The sequence below is a fragment of the Silurus aristotelis genome (assembly GCF_946808225.1).
Source record: "Silurus aristotelis genome assembly, chromosome: 11".
In the NCBI taxonomy this organism is placed as follows: Eukaryota; Metazoa; Chordata; class Actinopteri; order Siluriformes; family Siluridae; genus Silurus; species Silurus aristotelis.
Window position 1 is genome coordinate 26,067,033 of NC_139584.1, and position 21,739 is coordinate 26,088,771.

Genomic DNA, 21,739 nt, shown 5'->3' on the forward strand with positions numbered 1-21,739 from the left:
TTTCTGATTACGTATGCATGTATTACAGCATGTGTTGTGGCTTTAGAGTACAAAAATCCTCCCAGAAGTGTTTTGTTAGCCATCCCACGCTCTATTGAGCCGAATCAGATTCACAGTGGAATCGACTCTTGTTTGAAAACGCAGAACCGACTCCTTTCAAGTATCGACTCTCAGCACTGCTAGTAGACTCGATGGTTATTAGAATCTTTGCTAGCTCCCGATTACAACATTACAATATTATACAAAAAATATGCAAAAAAGGGTTTGCGGCGTAATTATAAAGTATATTTTAAAGGATTTCCGGGTTTAATAAGCAGGATCCTGTATAGTTAAATAAAAAACGGGCCAGAAATGCGAGGCTTAAATAAGATTCGTACCCGGTGGGGGCGTGTCTTATGTGCGTGGTGTGGGCGTGGTTTCTCTGTGTGTTGATAATAGCAACCGCGCGGAGTCTAGTAACAAGTTTATGAGGAAGATCACCGTGACTCGAGCTTCTGTTTGGAGTAGGAGGGAAAATCCTAAAAAAAAGTTAGCTCGGTTAAACTATGTATTTTAGTGTTTAGAAAAAGAATTCCGTGTTGTGGAGGATGTCTTTAGCCGAGCAGAGCCAGCAGTGGTACCCGACCAGCGTCCAGGTGACGGTGCTTCAGGCGCGTAACCTGCGGGTCAAAGGCAAGAACGGGACGAATGACGTGTACGCCATCATCCAGGTGGCTAAGGACAAGTTTTCCACCGCTGTGGCGGAGAAGTGCGTGGAGCCCGTATGGAAGGAAGAAGCCACCTTCGACCTGCCGCTCTTCCACCGAGGCAACGCCGAGCGCTGCACCCTGTACATCATAGTGATGCACCGCGCCCTGGTGGGCATGGACAAGCTGCTAGGCCAGGCCGTCATCAACCTGCTGGACGCGCACGAGGACAAGGCCTGGAAAAAGACCAAGTAAGTCCCTGGTGACCTCTGGGGGACACCAAGATAGTGTAGAGAACTTTCAAACCAACCAACTCCTTGAAATCCCAGATTGTTTAGATCAGGAGTTGATCACATTCAGTCTTCTTTCATCCATTCTAGAATCCAGCTGTTCGAGTTTTTATACAGATGTTTGCAGGGGTGTTGTGAAATGGAACCCAAACCTTATTAAAAATATTTTTTAGAAATAACTTAATATAAAGCAAACACACACTATGTAATGTAATTAACAGCTGATAGTTTGTAATGGTATTTGTACTGGAAACCATTAGAAATTCTGCAATGGTTTTTATACACTTGCTTGTTGTCTTTTCATATATCCTGGAGACCAGATTTAGGTGTTTTTTTTTCATACGGATGTTTTGGGGGGTTGGTTAGACCCAAAATCTTTAAAAACTTGATGAAAACTTTCATGGAGTGCAGCACTATTCAGAAACGATTTTGTTTGTAATCGTATTCAGGCTCTGATTTAATGCAGGTGATATCTTTAGGTTTAACAAACAACCAATCAGGTCGTTTAAAATACCAGATTGTTTAGATCAGTGGGCAGGTGTGGATCAGCTTCAGTCGTCTTTCATCTAGAAACCAGCTGTATGTCTTTGTTCCATACAGATGTTCTGAGGGAAAAGTGGATTGAATTGACTCAAAACTTAATTTGAGTAGAGTATAATCTAAACCAAGCGATTTGATTGGCTGCTTTAAGTTGCGTCTAGGAGTGAACAAGAGTGTGTGTTAGGGCGAGTGAGTTGTGTGATGGGCATCCCATCCCCAGATATTGAGTTTATAGGTGTGAGTTTTGAGTATAAAATCGGTAAACTACTAGATGCAGTTTTATATATTCACTACTTCTGTTTTTCTACTTGTCAGGGCCAAGTGACGATCTGCACATGTGGTATGAGATGACGTACTCAAGCAGGACTTTTGTCTCGTTTCGCTGCTTCTTTCACAATCCGTATTTCTAACACAACCGATTCGATTCCCTAGTCAAGAGCTACGCTTGAGGATCTGTGTTCTAAAAATCAGCACAGGCAGTAGTTTTGTCCTTAGTTTTGTCATTCCTTTCCAGCCTAATTTGTTGACAGATTAATCATTAGCTCGAAGCCTGTTCCAGGTGTGTTGGCAGTACGGAAAACTTGAAACACTGCAGGACGGTTGTGAAACTTTGGACAAGGGTGGGCCAATCAGTAGCCCAGGCACCAGAGAGAAAAACACATTGTACGTCCAGGTTATTGTTGTTTGGAAGTCATAGTTGCCAGGCAGTAGGTTATTAAAAAGATTGGGAGGAAAAACTACACAGGACTAAACGCGAGAACTAAACCTATTTAGTGCATTTAATTGCCATATTACATCAAAATGAAAATACAAATATATGTATAAAAATATAAAAAAAAATCTCTCAAATTACTAAAAAAAAAAAAAAAAAAAGGTTACCCACACTTTACGGTGTTTTCTTTGTTTTAGTTTGAAATGATCCCAAACTTGGGAAACTTTCAGTCGTTTTCTTTGACCTGAATCTTCTGCTCGCCTCTCGCTGTTTTCTCCCCCCGTTCCTCCATTTTCCATTCTGCAGCTTCTTCTGTGTTTACCCATCCAGAGCAGACCAGAGTTTAGCGGGTGATGCGTCAGTAATAATGGTCCGTGGGGAAACGCAGTGCTCCGGGTGTAATTAAATGGACTAAACGAAGCATCGAAGCAAATCATTTACCTCAATGCTTTTATACTCGAGTTACTAAAGTTCAAACCATTTTCTCCAAATTCCACCACCTCCTCAACCACTCACATGAACGATGTGATGTGATTGGCTCATGGTAGATTAGTGCTTACTAGGTGGATTAATTAGTGTGCACTGGTGATATTTTCTGAATCAGGATCTTCTAGGTCAATAATATGAAGTGTGAAGCTGTGATGTAATTTTCTTGCTGTAGGTAAATAAATGTAATAGCAAGACTTGGTGAATATCTTGTGTGTGTATGTGAGAACAGAACACCACGTTTTTTTTAGCCTAGTCATTTAGAAAACTGAAACACTAGGACTTGGCAAGACTGGAGCCTCTACTGGCCTGGTGGGCTAGTACATGCATTTTTAGTTTAGTCTGTGTTGTTTTGCTCAATTTCTACAGGTCTATATTGTTCTGCAAATGGCAGGAATTTTATGTAGTCCCTCCTGACCATTATGCTGTTTTTTGTAAAATTTCCCAGGTATCATATGTTCATGTTTTCATGTAGTCTCATTCTGATTGTCTATTTGTAATGTTCCAGTGTGAGTTTCTATGTTTAGCATCACATATTGACCTAAGATAAAACCACACAAATATGCTACTGGGTTGTTATTGAAGGCCACATTCCGGTGGTTGAGCGATCATCACGGCGAACCCGTGCCCAAATCCTTTCAACCTAATTCATGCATGTGGGAACTCGGAAGTCGATGCAATATTGTTGCTTATTCTGGTGAATTAAATGTAAAAATCACGCTTTAGTGATTATTCTGCTGCGGTAGCGGATCGCCAATCAAGGCTCTTGGCTACCGAATCGAAAGGTTGGAAGTTCAAATCAAGGCTGCTGCAGTGGTCTGCCAGGCCTTTAACTCTGCACTGCTGAGTCAATGCATGTCAATAAATGTAAATGCGAAATACGTTAATGCAGAGTTCAGCATTTTGACAAGAAAAGCACTGGGAACGTTCAACAGAGGGGAGGAGCGAACGCCATTTTAATGCCAATTTCACTTTGTCTGTTTCTTCTTCTTCTTCTTCTTTCGGCTGCTCCCATTAGGGGTCGCCACAGCGGATCATCCGTCTCCATACCACCCTGTCCGCTATATCTGCCTCTTTTACACCAACTACCTGCATGTCTTCCCTCACCACATCCATGAACCTCCTCCTTGGCCTTCCTCTTTTTCTCCTACCTGGTGGCTCCATCTTCAGCATTTTTCTACCAATATAATTCATGTCCCTTCTCTGCACATGTCCAAACCATCTCAATCTCGCCTCCCTCACCTTGTCACCAAAACATCCTACATGTGCTGTCCCTCTAATAAACTCATTTCTAATCTTGTCCATCCTCGTCACTCCCAACGAAAACCTTAACATCTTCAGCTCTGCTACCTCCAGCTTCACCTCCTGTTTTTTTACTCAATGCCACTGTCTCTAATCCATACAACATCGCAGGTCTCACCACAGTCCTATAAACTTTCCCTTTCATTCTTGCAGATACTCTTCTATCACAAATCACTCCTGTCACTCTTCTCCACCCACTCCACCCTGCCTGCACTCTTTTCTTTACTTCCCTAACACACTCTCCATTACTTTGCACTGTTGACCCCAGGTACCTGAACTCCTCCACCTTCTCCACCTCTTCTCCCTGCAGCCGCACCCCTCCACTGCCCTCCCTCTCATTCACACACATGTACTCTGTCTTACTCCTACTGACTCTCATTCCCCTTCTCTCCAACGCATATCTCCACCTCTCCAGGCTCTTCTCAACCTGCTCTCTACTCTCACCACAAATCACAATATCATCTGCAAACATCATAGTCCAGGGAGACTCCTGTCTGACCTCGTCCGTCAACCTGTCCATCACCACTGCAAACAGGAAAGGGCTCAGGGCCGATCCTTGATGCAGTCCAACCTTCACCCTGAACCAGTCTGTCGTACCTACTGCACACTTTACTGCCGTCACACTGTCCTCATACATGTCCTGCACCACCCTCACATACTTCTCTGACACACCTGACTTCCTCATACAATACCACAACTCCTCTCTCGGCACCCTGTCGTACGCTTTCTCTAAATCCACAAATACACAATGCAGCTCCTTCTGTCCTTCTCTATACTTCTCCATCAACATCCTCAAAGCAAATAAGGCATCTGTGGTGCTCTTCCTCGGCATGAAACCATACTGTTGCTCACAGATGGTCACCTCTTCTCTCAGCCTGGCTTCCACTACTCTTTCCCATAACTTCATGGTGTGACTGATCAACTTAATTCCCCTGTAGTTACTGCAGGTCTGCACATCTCCCTTATGCTTGAAGATCGGTACCAGCACATTCCTTCTCCATTCCTCAGGCATCCTCTCCCCTTCCAGAATCCTGTTAAACAATCTGGTTAAAAACTCCACTGCCATCTCTCCTAAACATCTCCACGCTTCTACCGGTATGTCATCTGGTCCAACCGACTTTCCATTCTTCATCCTCTTAATCGCTGCTCTCACTTCCTCCTTACTAATCCTATCTACATCCTGCTTCACCAACTCCACATCCTCCAACCTTCTCTCTCTCTGATTTTCCTCATTCATCAGCTGCTCAAAATACTCCCTCCATCTTCTCAACACACTCTCCTCACTAGTCAACATATTTCCCTCTCCATCCTTTATTGCTCTAACTTGCAGTACATCCTTCCCAGCTCGGTCCCTCTGCTTGGCCAATCGGTATAAATCCTTTTCTCCTTCCTTAGTGTCCAACCTCTTATACAGTTCCTCATATGATTCACTTTGTCTGTTTAATTATCTTAATTGCCCCAGGTCCTGCTCTGCTGCCTGGAGGTCTTGGCTGGGAGCCATCATTCAGTTAGTCTTTATTTGCAAAACACAAACAAGGCACTATCCAGTTATAGGTAGCATACACTTTAAGGTAAAAACATATTGTGTACTTTATGAGGTCACCTGCCCGTTCATCTGTTTCAATGCACTATGTATGATTACATATAGAAAGTACACTTAGTACGTCTACTAGCACTTTTTAAGCTTATTCCATCAGGCTTTCAAGCGGCCTAATATGAGACTGGACAGTACATTGGCGCTTTAAATTGCCTGATGGTTTGTTTTAATGCATTTGTTACAAATTTTTAGACCCTATCGTCCTAAGCTTGTTTGGTATTCAAGTGCCAAAACTATTGAATGTAAGTTTTTAAGAAATGCGGAAAAGTTCGCATTTACTTAAAAAAGTACGCTCTGTAACTTCTCATGTGGGCGTGGCTTAACAATGATTTACTCTCATTGGCTGGTGGGATGAACAGCTCATAGAAGCAGAGTTTTTTTTTTTTTTTTGGTTTTTTTGTGTGTATTAGTTTGTAGTTAATATTTGAGGTATACCCCTCATTGTTTAATGTATGAATCTCTCCAGAATCTGCATTGTTAAAGTCTGAAAGCTGTTTTTTTATTGGTTCATTTGATCAGATTATCCAAACTTAATTTAATGATAATCTAATAGGTTACCTCAGGAAACTTCAGAAGTGTTACCTCAGAGAACAAAGAATGCTGTTTGTTTAAAACCCATTTTCAGTTGCTTTTATTTGCAGGTTGTTTTCCTGTTTTATTTTGTACACATTTTGTTTGAGAAAAGTAAAATTCAATACTTCTGGCACAACTATAATGCCACAGTTTAGACGAGTCTGAGGAGGATGGAGAATTTACAGGCTGAACCTTTTGTCCAACACTCTCTAATTTCACATATAAATATTTTAAGAAGCTACCATGAGTAATGAGAGAGAATTTCAATGATTTTAATGACAACAGTCTTCTACAGAATCACACCCAAACACGAGAAGTTGTTTTTTCACACGTGTCTCTTGCTACAGGGAACATAATTCGCCTTCCAGTTTAGGGTTGGAAATCAGGCGTGTACTTTCTTTGGGTTGGTCACCATTCATCTGTTTTTGTTCTCGGCCTATCCCTCTTGATCCCCTCGTGCGATGCGTCACAGGTGCTGCTAACCGGCTTCCTGGTTACATTCAAATTTGCTCGATGAGCTCAGCGAGGAACTCAGGGCTTATCTCAGTTTCAGGTAATCAGGATATAGAAGGGGAAAAGAAAATCAATAAATAGACCAACTTCCATTCTCGGTGGTTAAAGTGCACACTAGAGGCAGTGTCATCATCTGTTTGCACTCCAGGCAAAACACACACACACACACACACACACACACACACACACACACACACACACACACGTCCTAATAAGCCACATGAAACTGGAAGCTGTAAATAGTCAAGGTCAGGGCATGTAGTGGGTGAAAAATAATTGAGAAACCCCAGGCTTTGTGTTCTTTGTTCTTTAATATTTAATACTTAATATTATTCATAAATTTAATCTTTTAGACCTGATTTATTTTGTAGTAAGATAATGATTAATGGCTCATTGTCAACCAAGAACATTTTCAAAACCTGTATAAGCATTTCCAATTTTCTTTTGGTTACCGGCAACGTTTTTTTTATCGCTACATATTTTACATATGTTATACCAGTGCTATTAAATTCTCTATTCTGATTGGTTGCAGTGGCTCTAATTCTGGTAGATATTTAAATCACAGGTTTATATCACTGTGCTTGTTTTTTTGCGACATATGTTATTGTTTCTATAGTAAAAACTTGTTCCCAGGGACAATAGACACACTATATAATGTGAGGATTAATGGAGTATAAATGTGTGATGCCTTCTGTAGATCTATGGAAAGAGTCTCCAGTGTCAGCACATTAAGTTTCCTGAGGACAGGCTTCAGGGTTGTGGGCTTGTCCAGTTTCTGATTAAACTGCTTTTCCATGTAACTTGAACTTCTCTTGGAGAGAGAAAAAAAGAGGCTGTTGAGGGGAACAAATTCCTTTGTTTGGTGGATATTTCACAATGTTTAACTGGGATTTATTAAAAAGTGGTTCTATAATAAATAATCTGTATTCAATGTATATTCGATAGTGAATCGATTTTAATATGCTGATTCTGCGCTTTAAGAGAATTGAACCGCTTTATGGTGCACTGTTTTTGGAAAAGATGATATCGGATGATATGATTTGTGTCGGCCTGCATAAAACTACCTCATAGTTTTTATTTTTTCCTCTAGAACAGCGTTCCCCAAATTGTTTCATTTCTTAATCCTTTAATGTTGAGTTTAATAGAAAATGGTCACATTCTTTGTTTTTTGAAGCCTAAGTTCAGTTTGCTATTTTAATCTCTTCTATTTGTACAATTTCCACTAACTGGCTACAAAAGTATTTTTGTCCCGGTCACAGGACTCTCTGAGAATGTTAGTGTGTGTGTATTCATGGACCTGGTTCTATTTTTTTTTTTTGACATTTTATAACATTCTCGTGCGTCAGTCCTGATAAGAAATAGGCCAACATTAATACCGACATTAAAGCCATTTCACCTCCACATTCCATCCACAAGAGACTTTGAAAATGGTCTGATTTCCCTGCAGGTTTGTGAGTGGGGTAAAAAAGGACTCTTCTACGTCTGCGGTTAATTGATTTGTTGGAAAAAAGCCAACTCATTGTACAAGCCTGCACCCACTTCCCCATGAGAGAGAGAAGTTGAGCTCCGTGTTGAAGCATAACGCAACAATGTCTCTCACCTGGAAGTCTTGCACTCTGCCTCTATGCAAACTGAGAAGTTGGAGGCGTTTCCCCTTATTTGCCTTTCGAGGTCAATGTGTTTTTGTTCAGATGTTCTTGTGAGGAAGGACCCGTTTTTCTGCATGATGTTCACTGGAAATCTGAGCGACGTTTCGTTTGTAAAAATAGCCAAGGATTTGGGTTCATTGTGAACACGTGCGCAATTATGCTGATGCATTTATGGGTGGAGTTAGGCTTTTTAAATAGAGCTTGACATTTTAGAATCCCTTGGGGTCACGCCCTTGTTAATTGCCAAGGATGAAATTCTGCGTTACAAGTAATAGTTTTAGTCATCTAGGGTTTTTAAAAGGTGTGTTTACTTTAGAATTAGCTTCTATTGTGCTTTTTGTACAGGTTTAATATCTTTTATTATACTTTATTGTTATCATTTTGAGCGAATTTATTGGTTCACTTTGGTTTGCAGTTGCTTTTTTCCACACACACACACACACACACACACATACACATACACACAGTATTAAATTCTGCTTGTCCTTTATCTCGGCACTTGTTGGTGTCGAGTTACTGTGTCCCACTTCACTGTAATGTTGATCTGGGAGCATTAGCTGATGCCACCATGCCCCTTTGTCTTTATTGAAGAAATGGCCTGAAGGTTTTCCAACCAAACACTATGTACTGCTTTTGTAGCATATACTTGATCAGCCTGGACAAGTCCAAGAGCAGTTATTGAATTGTCTTTTTTTTTTTTTTTTTTTTTTTTTTTTGTGAACATTTTTCTAGCTATAAAGCGTTTAGGACGAAAGATTCAAGAAAATTATCTCCTGTTATGTTCCCAACACCTTTTATTGGAATAATATTGGGACGTGAAAGATCGTAGACTAGACTGAAAAGGCTGAGGCATTTCATAATCATAATCTTAAAAAAAACACATTTAAATGCATTTGCCTTAATATAGATTTGCAAGACCAAGTCATTTGCTAGTAGAAATTGTACAGTTCATCTGAAAATGCGTCTGACTCGAGAACAGGCAACGGCTTTCTCCAAGTACACCACGAGTCCAAAGCCCAGAAGTGTACAGTTACTCCGCACTCTGAAATCCTTCACGCTCTGAATAATTTATTTTGCTAATTCTTGCTCGAAGAAGGGTTGAATTTGAACCTGTTTGCTGACTTTTCTTTAATCCTGTTCTGCTTTTAATTCGTGCTTGACACACTTCTGCTAAATACGTTGCTAAACACTGTATTACACACACCCTCGTTGAGAAACCCAAGACCTCCATTATTAAAATGGGGGGGGGGGGAAAGGCTGAGCAGACTGGATGAACGGGTTTGGCGGTTAAAGATCCCGGAGTGTTTTCTGTGTAAACATGGATGTGCGTGTGGAGAGGACATGGACCAGTATGAAGCCGTAAAATCCTGGTTTCTGTTAACCCTTTTGTCTTGGGTTACATCTGTCCCTACATCCACCTCATATAAATGAAATGGGTTTAGGCTCGTTCCCAAAGTAGTATCAATTTCAGAACCATGCACATCCTTAGATGGCGGTAGGCTGTTTTTCTTGGCTTGTTTGGATCAGCCTGATAAGGCGCTTGAAATAATGGGTTGTTTTTTCTGCCCTCCTCAGAAATATCTCTGGGTTCCCATTTCCTGGAGCCATTATTAAAACCGTTTGAATTCCATCTTAAATTCTCCAGTGTAGAAAGCAAGAACATATTGCTCTCACTCAAGAAACAGACCTCAAGGTACCTCATGGTGCCCTTACTTTCTTTAGCACGAGTGGAATACCCCTTGCGCAAGGTTGGCAGGTGGTTGGTTCCATGTGTAAAGTTAAGAGAGATAAGCTCTTTTTTATCTCCGATATCTTGGCCATTTCTTCTAAAGCCGATTTGTTGAAAGTAGATCTGAGGAATGTGGCGGTTTCCTAAATAAGCACACAAGATTATGATCTTCCTACGACTTTATGGAAGGCGCATGTCCTCAGGGACGCTGGCTTGTTTCTACTGTCTACATCGTGTCACGCACTGATGCTTTTATGTCCTATTTGAACTTTTTCATTAACCTCCACCATCTTACTCTTATCCCTGCTGGGTCTGTTCTTTCACTAGATTTTGAGGTTCACTCAGACGATTTGCCAGGAAAGCAGATTTGATTGGTCATCCGCGCTTATCTCGCCGGGAACCGCCTTATCGAAGTCCAAACATCTCCAGTGCCAGGGTTTCTAGCTCTCTTTTAGAGAAACCAAGAGAAAGAATGCAGCAAAACACTTCACTCAAACTGGTTCTCACCCAGTAGATAATTGTATTATTTTTTTAAGTCTTCATCTTAGTGTCCACCTTCGTGTCCCAAAGAATCAAATCTAATTTGTTTGTAGTGGCATTTGTGTTCATGTCTACATTGGTTTTGTTGCATCAATGACAAAAGGCTTATACACGCCATATAATCGGAGTAATGGATTTAGTTGGCGGCGCAGATTGAAATGTCGTGAAATGATTTTAATTGGTTTATGTGTTCGAATACATTGTTCTGCATCAGATTAGACCTTTCTGGATTTGATTGTGGTATTGATTACATGCTTGTCTCTAGAAAATGTTAAGTAAGTAATAGCTGCTGCAAATATATAGACCTCAGACTTTCAGTTGTGGTCCAGAGCTTTAATGTATATTTAGAAGTTTCTGCCAATGGTTGCAATTAATTACTAAAGATTTACATAAGTACCAGAAGTGCTTTGTCATCATTTTATGTTCACATTATTCTCTTGTTGTACCACATAGACTTTATACATAGACTTTATATGGTCAACGCTATATCAGGGGTCCCGAAATTACGGCCTGCGGGCAGAATATGGCCAAGTTTGGAACGGCTCTCTGAACAATGCCAGAGACATATTTTAAAAATGAAACATGTCTGGAAAAGAAACACCATGGTGGTAACAGTGGATCGGCTTTAGCCATGAGTCAGTCTGTGTGCTGAATCATACCAGTGGTGGTACCATCAGCACGGACTTATTGCTCGTAAATATAAAAAAGTGCCTACTCTGAAAACATAACCTTCACAGTACAGTGAAATCTTGCACACGACCGTTCCTTGGAATGTTGTATCCGTTCCCTCCCTTCGTGTTCAGCTTGTTTGGCCTGACCGCGGGAGTCTCCGTGTGGCTTTCCAGCATTGCTGTATCTCGTCACTGTACGGTTGAAGTGTTTATCACAGCTGTGTGTGGGTGGATAAAGGCATGTTATTATACCCTCCCCCGAACAAACCTATCTGCTAGTCGAGCACAATACAGGCTGATTCCCATGCCGAAAACAGAAAGCACGTGCTGATCAAGCGCAAACATGTAATTGTCTCTCCGCCCGTCCACTGGCCTTTCATGACCTCTGATTTGTTAGAACAGGCAGCAACTTTTAAGTCGTTACGACTAATAGACCACAAATACACTGAAAATGGCTGTAAATATACTTTGCGATATACTGAGGTAAAATGCAATCTTTCCTGTATTTTTCAGTTGGTACAAGCTGTTCGATAAGAACGGTAAGGCAGACAAGGAGAGAGGCGAGGTTCTACTGGACATCCAGTTCATGAGGAACAACATGACAGCCAGCATGTTCGATCTGTCCATGACCGACAAGCCCAGGTCCCGTTTTTCCAAGCTCAAAGACAAGGTCCGGGGCAAGAAGAAGGACGGGCTCTCTGACTCCGCTTCCGCCATTGTTCCTGCCTCTGTTAATCAGGTCCTTACAGACAGCGAGGGGGAAGGAGAGGAAAGAACAGACTCTCCAAAATTGAAGAAGTCTTCTAAAATTAAGTCTCTTTTTGGATCAAAGACAAATCTCCACAGAGGCGTGTCCCAATCCATGTCTACCCTTGGCACGCTGCCTGAGAAGAACAGCTCGCTGAGCAGCAGCCGATCCTCGGGCCTCAATGAAGAATCAGGTGAAGGTAAAGATTAAAAACGATATTTATTTTGCATAATTTATGCCCTTATTGCATGGTTAAGGTATTTGTGTTGCTCTATTCGTAATACAAGGTGTTTGGGTGTTTTCATTCATTCTTTTTTGTCCTGTTCTCTCACGCAGGCAAAACTAAGTTTAAATTACTGGGCCACAAAAGAAACAGTAGCACTGACAGCAAAATATCTTTAGGCCCCTTCTCCCTGCTGAATCGCTCCAAACAGAGCACTCCTGACCAAAGCAACCTGTGTATCAACGGCACTCATGTGTACGCTGAGGATCAAGAGAACAAGGCAATTTCCGGTTCCTCCCTCAGCCTGAGTGGCTCTGGCAAGGGTTCCATAGAAGACCTCCGGAAATACCACGAGCGAAATGCATCTGCGGGCTCCACTGACTCGTTTAAGGGCCTCAGTATTCCTACGTACAAACCTGACTCGGAGAGGGAATTCCAAGTCCAACAACGCCCTCAAGAGGACGAAGATAAGAAGCACAAGAAAACAGAAGGACGCCTGCAGGAGCTTTTGGATGAGCAGGAGAGAAGGAAGCAGCAAGAGCAAGACGAAAGGCGGCGGAAACTGGAGGAAGACGAAGGGAAGATGCAAAAGGAACGAGAGTGGAAGCGGCAGGAGGAGGAGGAGCAGCAAAGGAAGAGGCGTGAGGAAGAGTTGAGGAAAGCAGAGGAGCAGAAACGCCAAGAGGAGTCCAGAGTCACCGAGAGACTCAGTTCTCTTTTCGGCCTAGGGCGGAAGAAAGAGGAGCCAATTTCTCCAGCTGCAGAGAGTCCCAAACAAACGGAAGTATTAGCCTCCTTAAACCCGTTTGAAGAAATTTCACTTGGCTCAGACAACCCAAATCCTTCTATAGGGGAGAAACCAGCAGACCCACAGGGGGGAAATGCCTTCACTCCGATGCCACCCTCCAGCGGCTTTTCAGCTCGTACAGCCAAGGTTTCTGCGGTCAAGCCGAGGTGAGGGTTTTTTTTCCTTTTAATCCCAGTAGTAGCCTACATCTAGCAATTTGCCATGTTCTTTAAGACGCCATACACCGTACATCTTTCTCCAATTAATGCAAAGTAAAAGGTAAGTCTACCATTCAGTCTGCAGCTTGTATAAGACCCTATCTCAGTTAAAACATCGGTCATTATACTGTAAAAAAAAAAACTAAAACTCCCAAGCACTTCAAACTCCTGCAATCCTAGACTTCTGTTCAACAGCTGGAATGAACATGACTTAAAAAGAACCATGTTTTTAAGTAGATCCTGACCTCAGTCACCGGAGACCGGATTAAATACATTGACATGTTTCATGCTTGAATGGTTTAGAAGATCAGATTAAGTTTGTCGTCGTCTTCTTTCTGCTTTTCACATTAGGGGTCACCACAGCGGCTCATAAGTCTTTATACCCCACTGTCCTCTACATCTGCCTCTTTCAAACCAACTACCTTCATGTATTTCCTCAACACATCCATAAACCTCCTCCTTGGTCTTCCTCTTTTCCTCCTACCTGGTGGCTCCATCCTCAGCATTCTCCTACTGATATAACTCATGTCCCTCCTCTGCACATGTCCAAACCATCTTAATCGCGCCTCCCTCACCTCGTCTCCAAAACGTCCCACATGTGCCGTCCCTCTAATAAACTAATTTCTAATCCTGTCCATCGTCGTCCCTCCCAACGAAAACCTCAACATCTTCAGCTCTGCTACCTCCAGCTCTGCTACCTCCAGCTCCACCTCCTTTTTTTTTCTCAATGCCACTGTCTTTAAACCAGACAACATCGCAGGTCTCACCACAGTCCTATAAACTTTCCCTTTCACTCTCGCAGATACTCTTCTATCACAAATCACTCCTGCTATCACTCTTTACACTGTTGACCCCAGGTACCTGAACTCTTCCACCTTCTCCACCTCTTCTCCCTGCAACCACACTCCTCCCTCTCATTTACACACATGTACTCTGTCTTACTCCTATTGACTTTCATTCCCCTTTTCTCCAGCGCATACCTCCACCTCTCCAGGCTGTTTTAGTTACTGACCGGCAAAAACATTTTTAGAATTGAAATTGCCTCTAGAAATTCTCTTTATTATATAATTATGTTTAATATGCTAGTGATACTTGATCTCTGTATTCAGTGGTCTGATTTCAGACAGACTGCCAGACTTTTATATCAGAAGCAATCAGAGGAAAATTTAGCGCAATTTAATATACAAAATGACGTTACCTTCTTTAGTGCTTTTTTTTTTTTTTTTTTTTTTTTTTTTCTTGTCGGGCTTCAGATTGTTCATAACAGAAGTTTCTGTCGAATATGTTTCCAGGAACAGTTATATGAACTTCGTGGCTAAGGCAAGCTACATGCTATTTGAGTCTTGACTTCCATGTGCCCTACTGGCTCCTCTTGCTGAATGTAAACCTTTTTCTTTTTTGGTATCGAGTTCTCCCCCCCCCCCCCCAAATCTTCCCACATGTACAACGAAAAGGATTGCATTCTCTTTCATGTGGCATGAGTCAAACCTATAGGACCAGTTTGGTAATGATGCTCTGATTGGTCAGCGGCGAGGGAATGTGGTTTGGTAGGTCAGCTGAGGTGCTTAGGTATGGAGAAGAACAGGTTGTGGATGAGCAGCGTGATTTCACCGACTGCATTGAACACGTTGCATGCTTTCTTCAAAGTTCTAATTATTTTTTTACTTGAGGACGTCTCTGCTTTGGGGACATGCAGATGAATTTAAAAACAAATTTCTTTCATTGGTGAGTAGTTTTGCTGTTGTAGTAGAGTGTGCTTGTTAAGACGAATGGGAGAAATCCTGGGTCATGGGTTTCCTGGAACTGTGATTTTTATAGGTTATATAGTTTATAAACAGACCTAGTGTATGTTTTTATCTTTAATAAGCAATACGTCTCTAATAGCGTATATTCTTTTGATTGTCCTCTACACAGTCGGTTTAGTCCGGTGATTAAAATCTCTCCAGATGATTTAATAGCTTTGATGATTAAAGTCTGTGGTCCCTGACGGTATGCTCTAATGATCATCGCTACACAGACACGGACATTCCGAGTCAGCAAAAAAACAATCGTATGCATTACTGTGGAGCTTTGGTATAAAATGTTCTGTTCTTGTGCGCATTGTTTTATTGCTGTCTAAAAATCTTGCAAAAGAAACGACAAGTTCAGGGTTAATTAAGCCTTTTGACAATACTGGTTTGTGAGCAACCCATATTGCACGATTGTCTTACAGAAGATGGCACCATGCAGATAAGAAACTAATCGAATTTTCGGTTCCATGTAGTAGCAAACCTCAGACCCGGGCTAGACTTTAAAGGTTAACTCGTGATCATGGACTGAAATTGTTTTTTGTTCTTGCTCCTTGGCAGATTGACCCTCAGTCAGAAGACTGAAACCGATAATACTGACTCCCCTGCCCCCCCTGTTCCCTCAGACACCCAGAACTCTGTTCCTGCTTCAAATTTCTCCCCTGAAGAGTCACCTTCTAGTGATCCTTTCGAATCTTTCGATATGTTTTCTAACCTCCACTCTTCTATGGCACCCCCGAAACCCCAAAGAACCTTTTCAGATTCGCCTAGAGGCAGCATGGAGAACCTTTCAGGAGTTAATAGCAGCACTAGCTTGTCTGAGGAAAAGAGCAGAGCCCCGCAGCCACCCAGCTATAATTGGGATTCATCCAGAAATGTAAAACACCAGTCACCAGACTCCGAGAAAAGTCAAAGGCCTTCTATTCCTCTTCCTGACTATGAAGCACTTTTTCCCAAGAAGAGACATGGTGTAATGACCGACACCCGTTGGGAACACATCATTGCTGAAGTGAATCAGAGAAAGATGACTCTTCAGGATGAAAAGGAAATGTCTGTAGATGGTCCTGATCAGCCTGTTTCCAATAAAGCTTCAATTTTAAAGGAAAGGAATACATCAAGCTCTGACCCGCATCAAAGCGATCGTCAGCTCGTGTCCTCTGCCTCCAAGAAGGGACAGGCACCTAAGCAGCCTCTTGTTCCTCCCAAGCCAGTTAATTTGACCGCATCAAAATGGCAGCTTGAGCCTTTTTCCGAACAAAACCGTTCCCATGAAAGATTTGATTCTCTGCATGGTGGAAAGACCCCAATTTTAATGTCCGTTCCTGACCCTGTTCTTAGTCAAATTCCAGAGCCAAAAAAAGAAAAACCAGCCCCCATAGCCAGAGGTATAAAAAAGCTATCCGATCAAGGCAGTGATTATACTACAGTATTGCCTTTAGCCAAGCCTAGGCAAGGAGCTCTAAATAAAGAACCTGCCAGGCAAGTTCCACCAGAGCAAACTATGCTTGCTTTTCCATCTCCAGCAGGTTCTCAAAAAGAAAGAAAAAGTGTTTCAATGATTCCTAAGAATTCCTGTGAGAATGTGAGCTTTGAGGAAAGAAAGTCTATACCTGTAAATAAATCGGGTAACATACCAGATGAACAAGCATTGGCAAAAAGAGAGACTAAATTCGACCCTTTTCCAAGTGATGAACTAATCCCCCAAGATCCCTGGGCTTTACCACAACAGACCATGGATCAAGATGACCTTTTCACTGGTGGACTGAAAAATCCACAAAAGCCGGAAGAGGAGCGCTTTTCAGATGACTTTGGTAACATATTTGGATCTGCTCCATTGAAAAATGATCCATTCTTCGTACCCCAAAATTTCCACGAATCCGTGTCCTCTAAAAATGACACGGATTTGAGAAAATCGCATAACTCTAGGCCTTCATCCGAGAAGGTGTATTCACAGAAGAAAAAACTAGCACCTCCGCCTCCTGGGAAGCCTGTAATAGGGCAAGATACTATTGATGGACCAGTCCTTCAAGAGGCTAATGATGATTATGCTGCATCAAAAGCACATTTGGACCCATTTGCATCCCTGTCTTCAGCTAGTCCCGAACTCCAGTCTGGAAGTGTGTCTGGGGGCAAAAGCACACTCTTTGCCAGGGTATTTCCCTCTGAGGTTCATTCAGGCACTTCACAAAGCAGTGGAGGTGGTGGGGTATTGACGTCTCGCAGGTGAGAATTCCCTACAAATCCCCAACACCACTCTACCAATCATAAAGCAAGTACTACTAACCCTTGGAATCCCCTTTGGCCTTCTTATTTCCGAGGTGACCCCCCCCCCCCACCCCCTCTCTCTTTCTCTTTCTTTTTGTGGCTATGATGCTCAAGCTGAAATGTATCGATCATTTATTGCAACTTGTTCAGCAAGACCAAACAGGATTATTCAATCCAATAAAGATTGGTTTCCAAGACATTTAAGCCTAGTTCAGAAACACATTTATTCCAGGACTAGTCTTAATGTTGCTGATTGTGGCTGGGTTGTCTGCTGTTTCAATTTTGATGGATCTTTCGATTGCACATCTCTATATCTGATCTATATTCAAAAACCTACTGTCTGTATGATATGGATAATATAATGACATTTTGATTTGAACAAGTACTTTGTATTTTAATCTCTTGGACAAACTTGGTGTGTATAAAAGTTTCATGTTGGTCTCTTCATGGTGAGAGAATGGTGGTGTTTTTGCTTTTCCTCAGATTACTTTCCTTTATTCCCTCCTGTGTCAAACTGTAATTGACTATAATAATTAAAATTCATTTTAATAAAAAAAAAATTTCCCACTAACCTAACTGAATTTCTTAAATGTGCAAAACCAGTTCAAACACAAGCTGCACTCTGATGTATGGTTGTAAAAAATATATATAATGCATGTATACTTTTTTTAAATATATATTTTGGAATTACTGGTGAGAAGTTTTCTACGTTTTAAATTTAACTTCTGTTTTTTCTTAGACCACATCCAGTGAAACCTATGAGTCCTTATGAAATCCAGTCTCCTGGTACGATTTCCACCGGAAAAGATTTTAAAATTCAAACCATTCGGGAAGTGGCTGAAAAATCAAAGGTTAGTAATTCGTTCTGAATGCTGAAACTGACAACTACAAGTAATTTTTTTTTATGCAGTACTGTATGAGAAAAAAAAAAAAAAAAAAATGCATCAAGGTTCCTCAAAATGTACAATTTTACTTGGCAAATTGCACATTGATTTTGACAGGCATACGGCGCGATACTGTATATAAAATAACATTGGTTGCATTTTTAACCACTTTAGCAGCCATGATTTAGGTTAGAAATGCGCATAAAGCACAAAAAAAGGCTTTGGAGGGCACCCTGTGGCACACTTCACAAAATAACATGAGACTCTTCATGCAACTGTTTTACCACGAGACTGAATCGCTCCCAAGTTTCATGGTGAGAGTCGGTGTCTAGGGTTAGACGACCACTAAAAGGGTCTCCCTTAATGTGTCTATTTTAATAGGGTGCCTCATGAAGGAATGCAACTGCAGCTAGAACAGATTTTGCTTGTAGAGAAGGTTTCTGAAGGACTGAGTTGATCTTATTTACGTTGACAAGCCTGTTGTTAATACGGCTCGAGTTCACAGTGTTGGCAGTGGGTTACGACAGCAATTTGTTCGAATGGAAAAATGCAGGACTGTGCCAAATCAATAATCCAGTCCACTTCTGCAATCCACCTATTAAAAGCTGGGCCCTTGTGTATATAATTCCATCTGATGTTTATTGGTTATGTTGAACACTCAAGCCATACCTTAATACACTTCTGATCTCTGTTCCTTTCTCCAGCCTGTAGAGTGTGGTGCCTACACCCAGCTCACTCAGGAAGAGCTGATCACCCTGGTGGTGAAGCAGCAAACTGAGCTATCCAAAAAGGACGAGAAGATCCTTGAGCTGGAAGACTACATTGATAATCTGCTGGTGCGTGTCATCGACGAGAAACCCAGCATCCTTTCGGCCTTGAACTCCAAGGCTTAGGGGAAGAAGTAATTCACCATGACACTACGAAGTGGAATAGAACTGAACGTTGTCTATAACGTAGTTTAAAGAAAATGTGACGAGCTTCTGAGGAACCAAACCTTCCAAGATGGGGCTTTTGTTCTAGACTTTTTAGCATGGTTGCACTTCTTCTGACAGATGAAAGAAGATTGGACGACTGTTCCTCTGGACTAATATCTGTTGACCTGTTAATATTAGTCTCAAGTTGAGACCAAAGAAGGGGCTATTCATAAAACGGTGACATGAAGGATGAGCAATTTTATGCTGGAATAATTTCTTAATGTGTTTTAATGTTTTGAGTGAATCTTTAATAATGGACGGAGGTAAAATGTGATTGGATGCATCATAACATTGCATTCAACTATGGAATCGTTCATATTTTATCACTAGTTCGGTGTCTGGAACCAACCCAGTCCAATATCCATGTGATGCAATATGTCTAATTATCATTTGCATTTTCTCGCCCCTCACATCACATGACTAACACTGGATTTTCCCCAGATTATCGTACCTTTGCCCCCGACCAAGCTATAGGTTGTACTCGTTCTTGTCAGCTGAAGATTCGTGAAGATTCAGCTGAAGAACGTACACGGAGGAATTTTCCAATTACCGTTGTGTCTTCATTCGTTCTTTAAGATAATATATCAATAATCGTTATTTATTGTCTTTGCTGCTGTCTTCAGTCTTAATGCTCATATAAGGAAAGAGAATTTTCCACTATCTACATCTCTAGTGTTAAGATATTTATTTTTCTAACTATATAGTGAAGAAACTTGACTTCATCTTGTACGAATATTCATATCCTCAGGCCACCATCTGGTACCATGACCTCATTGCTATATAACACTCAAGTCTATGATTCAGTGTGACCTAATCAGGAGTTGGTTATAGTGGTGTTTCAGCAATTCTTTCGAGCTCAACTGCAATAAGACGATCATTTATTTTGTATACCTGTGCCTTCTTGTGTCCTTTATGTGTAACAGATTTCTTTCTACACTACATTCCTATGATCAAATATATTTTGGATAAAGTATGTATGATGTTTAATAGATCCTTTTTTATGTATATTGCATCAACAGTTGCTAAATGTACATTTTATTCTGCTCTATAAAAGTGATTAAAATTATTTATACCACATGATTTGGATTCTCGAGCCTGATTGGTCGGGAGGTGTCGACAAACTGGTTGTCATTTTAAAGTGTGCTTGTTCTAATAGATGAAAGGCTGACACTCAATGCTTTTTTAAAAAGGTTTGTCACAAAAAAAAAAAACCATCCCTCTTTTATCTATATAGTGATGCAGTCGCATTTTAGACCTGTAGTTTTTCCTGCTCGCTGACTGAAGTGTTGCCTCATCTTTAATATGGTACAAGTGAGAACGCTTTGGATTTTTACACTTCTATGTGGCAGAATGGTGAAAGGTTTTTCCTTCGATTAAACAGCGTTGTAACTGTGCTAACTGCACACTCCATGACACTGGTGACCGCGGTTCCCGATGATGACCATCTTGTGCGAAAGCAGTTTTTAATTGCTTGAACACGATGTACTTTTTTAAAATTCATTTATAGTTGTGGAACATACAGTAATGATATGATGTTGGAAAACTTCAGTCCTAAATGTAAAAGGGTGCTGACGCTAAACTCCTTTTGTCGCCTCAGAAATCTGAAATAAACTTTTTTTTATTTTTTTTTTATTCATCCACTACACGATGTTCTCCGAACGTCCTACTGCTATAGCAACCGTGCAGCATTAGAACAAGCATGTGCGATTCGAGTTACAGTCGACTCTATTGCCTGAGCTGCATTTTGTTTTTTCGTAATCGGACTAAAGAATTCAAAAGTGCAGTGATGTTACAAAGGGACAAAAGTATTATGACTTTAAAAGCCATGTGTGTTTCTTTCTCAAATTGGTACAATGCAATCGGAGGCACACAATTGGACCGGATGCATGTGAACAGACACATGAACTAGGAGATATAAACATGTTCCAGCATGACAATGCCCCGCTGCACAAATCCTACTTCATGAAGATATGGTTTGCATGGGTTGGAGTGGAAGATCTTGAGTGGCCTGCTATGGAGCTCTGACCTAAACCCTATTGAACACTTTCAGGATGATTTTGAGGGATGATTACACCTCAGGCCTGCTCGCCTCACCTACATCAGTACCTGACTTTACTTCAAATCTCCACAAGCACACCCCAAAATCTAGTAGAACATCTTCCCAGAGGAGTGAAGGATATTATAAAAGCAAATGGTACTAAAAGTGAATGTTCTAAAAGCACATAGCAATCATATAGTCAGGAGTCCACAAACCTTTGTCCTTATGTATATCTTTCACAGTGGACTTTTCCTAATCGACAAAACCACTTACACTATTTTACTACATTAGAATGTGATACAATAACACTAACAAACAACTTACAAGAACAACAGCAAGAACATAGAACACCAAAGGTATAAACATGGCAGTAAAAGACTTGGCTACATGGTATAAAAATAGGAATAATACACTACTACTTATTACACAGTTGAAAGATGTTTTTGCTGACATGAACGTCTCGAATGATAAAGTAGCGAGTGTGTTTTACAGGCAAAGCAAGTCCTACAGGCTTTTCTGCCAGACTC

At 41.2% G+C, this 21,739-nt stretch overlaps 1 protein-coding gene and 1 long non-coding RNA gene across 3 annotated transcripts; one reads left to right on the forward strand and one right to left on the reverse strand.

Annotated features, from left to right (window-relative positions):
- The first annotated feature begins 397 nt into the window (after positions 1-397).
- On the forward strand, positions 398-20,251 carry rab11fip1a (RAB11 family interacting protein 1 (class I) a). Of its 2 annotated transcripts, XM_083555546.1 has the most exons (6): positions 398-937; positions 11,802-12,235; positions 12,373-13,213; positions 15,613-17,274; positions 18,056-18,167; positions 18,905-20,251. In XM_083555546.1, exons 1-6 carry the CDS (start codon positions 588-590, stop codon positions 19,091-19,093), a joined length of 3,588 nt encoding a protein of 1,195 aa, XP_083411672.1. In that variant the 5' UTR covers positions 398-587; the 3' UTR covers positions 19,094-20,251. The 2 variants fall into 2 exon arrangements, with proteins under 2 accessions (XP_083411672.1, XP_083411673.1); XM_083555547.1 differs by lacking the exon at positions 15,613-17,274 and having other exon boundaries at positions 441-937.
- On the reverse strand, positions 1,251-6,830 carry LOC310734001. Its single transcript, XR_014535953.1, has 3 exons — positions 5,448-6,830; positions 2,396-3,685; positions 1,251-2,276 (listed from the first exon to the last, which is right to left on the reverse strand). It is a non-coding gene; the product is annotated as an uncharacterized lncRNA (long non-coding RNA).
- Positions 20,252-21,739: the final 1,488 nt, after the last annotated feature.

Coding starts and splice junctions, on each gene's coding strand:
- rab11fip1a (XM_083555546.1), top strand. CDS start 588: ATGTCTTTAGCCGAGCAGAGCCAGCAGTGGTACCCGACCAGCGTCCAG. Junction 938..11,801: donor AAGGCCTGGAAAAAGACCAA/GTAAGTCCCTGG, acceptor TGTATTTTTCAG/TTGGTACAAGCTGTTCGATA. Junction 12,236..12,372: donor CAATGAAGAATCAGGTGAAG/GTAAAGATTAAA, acceptor TCTCTCACGCAG/GCAAAACTAAGTTTAAATTA.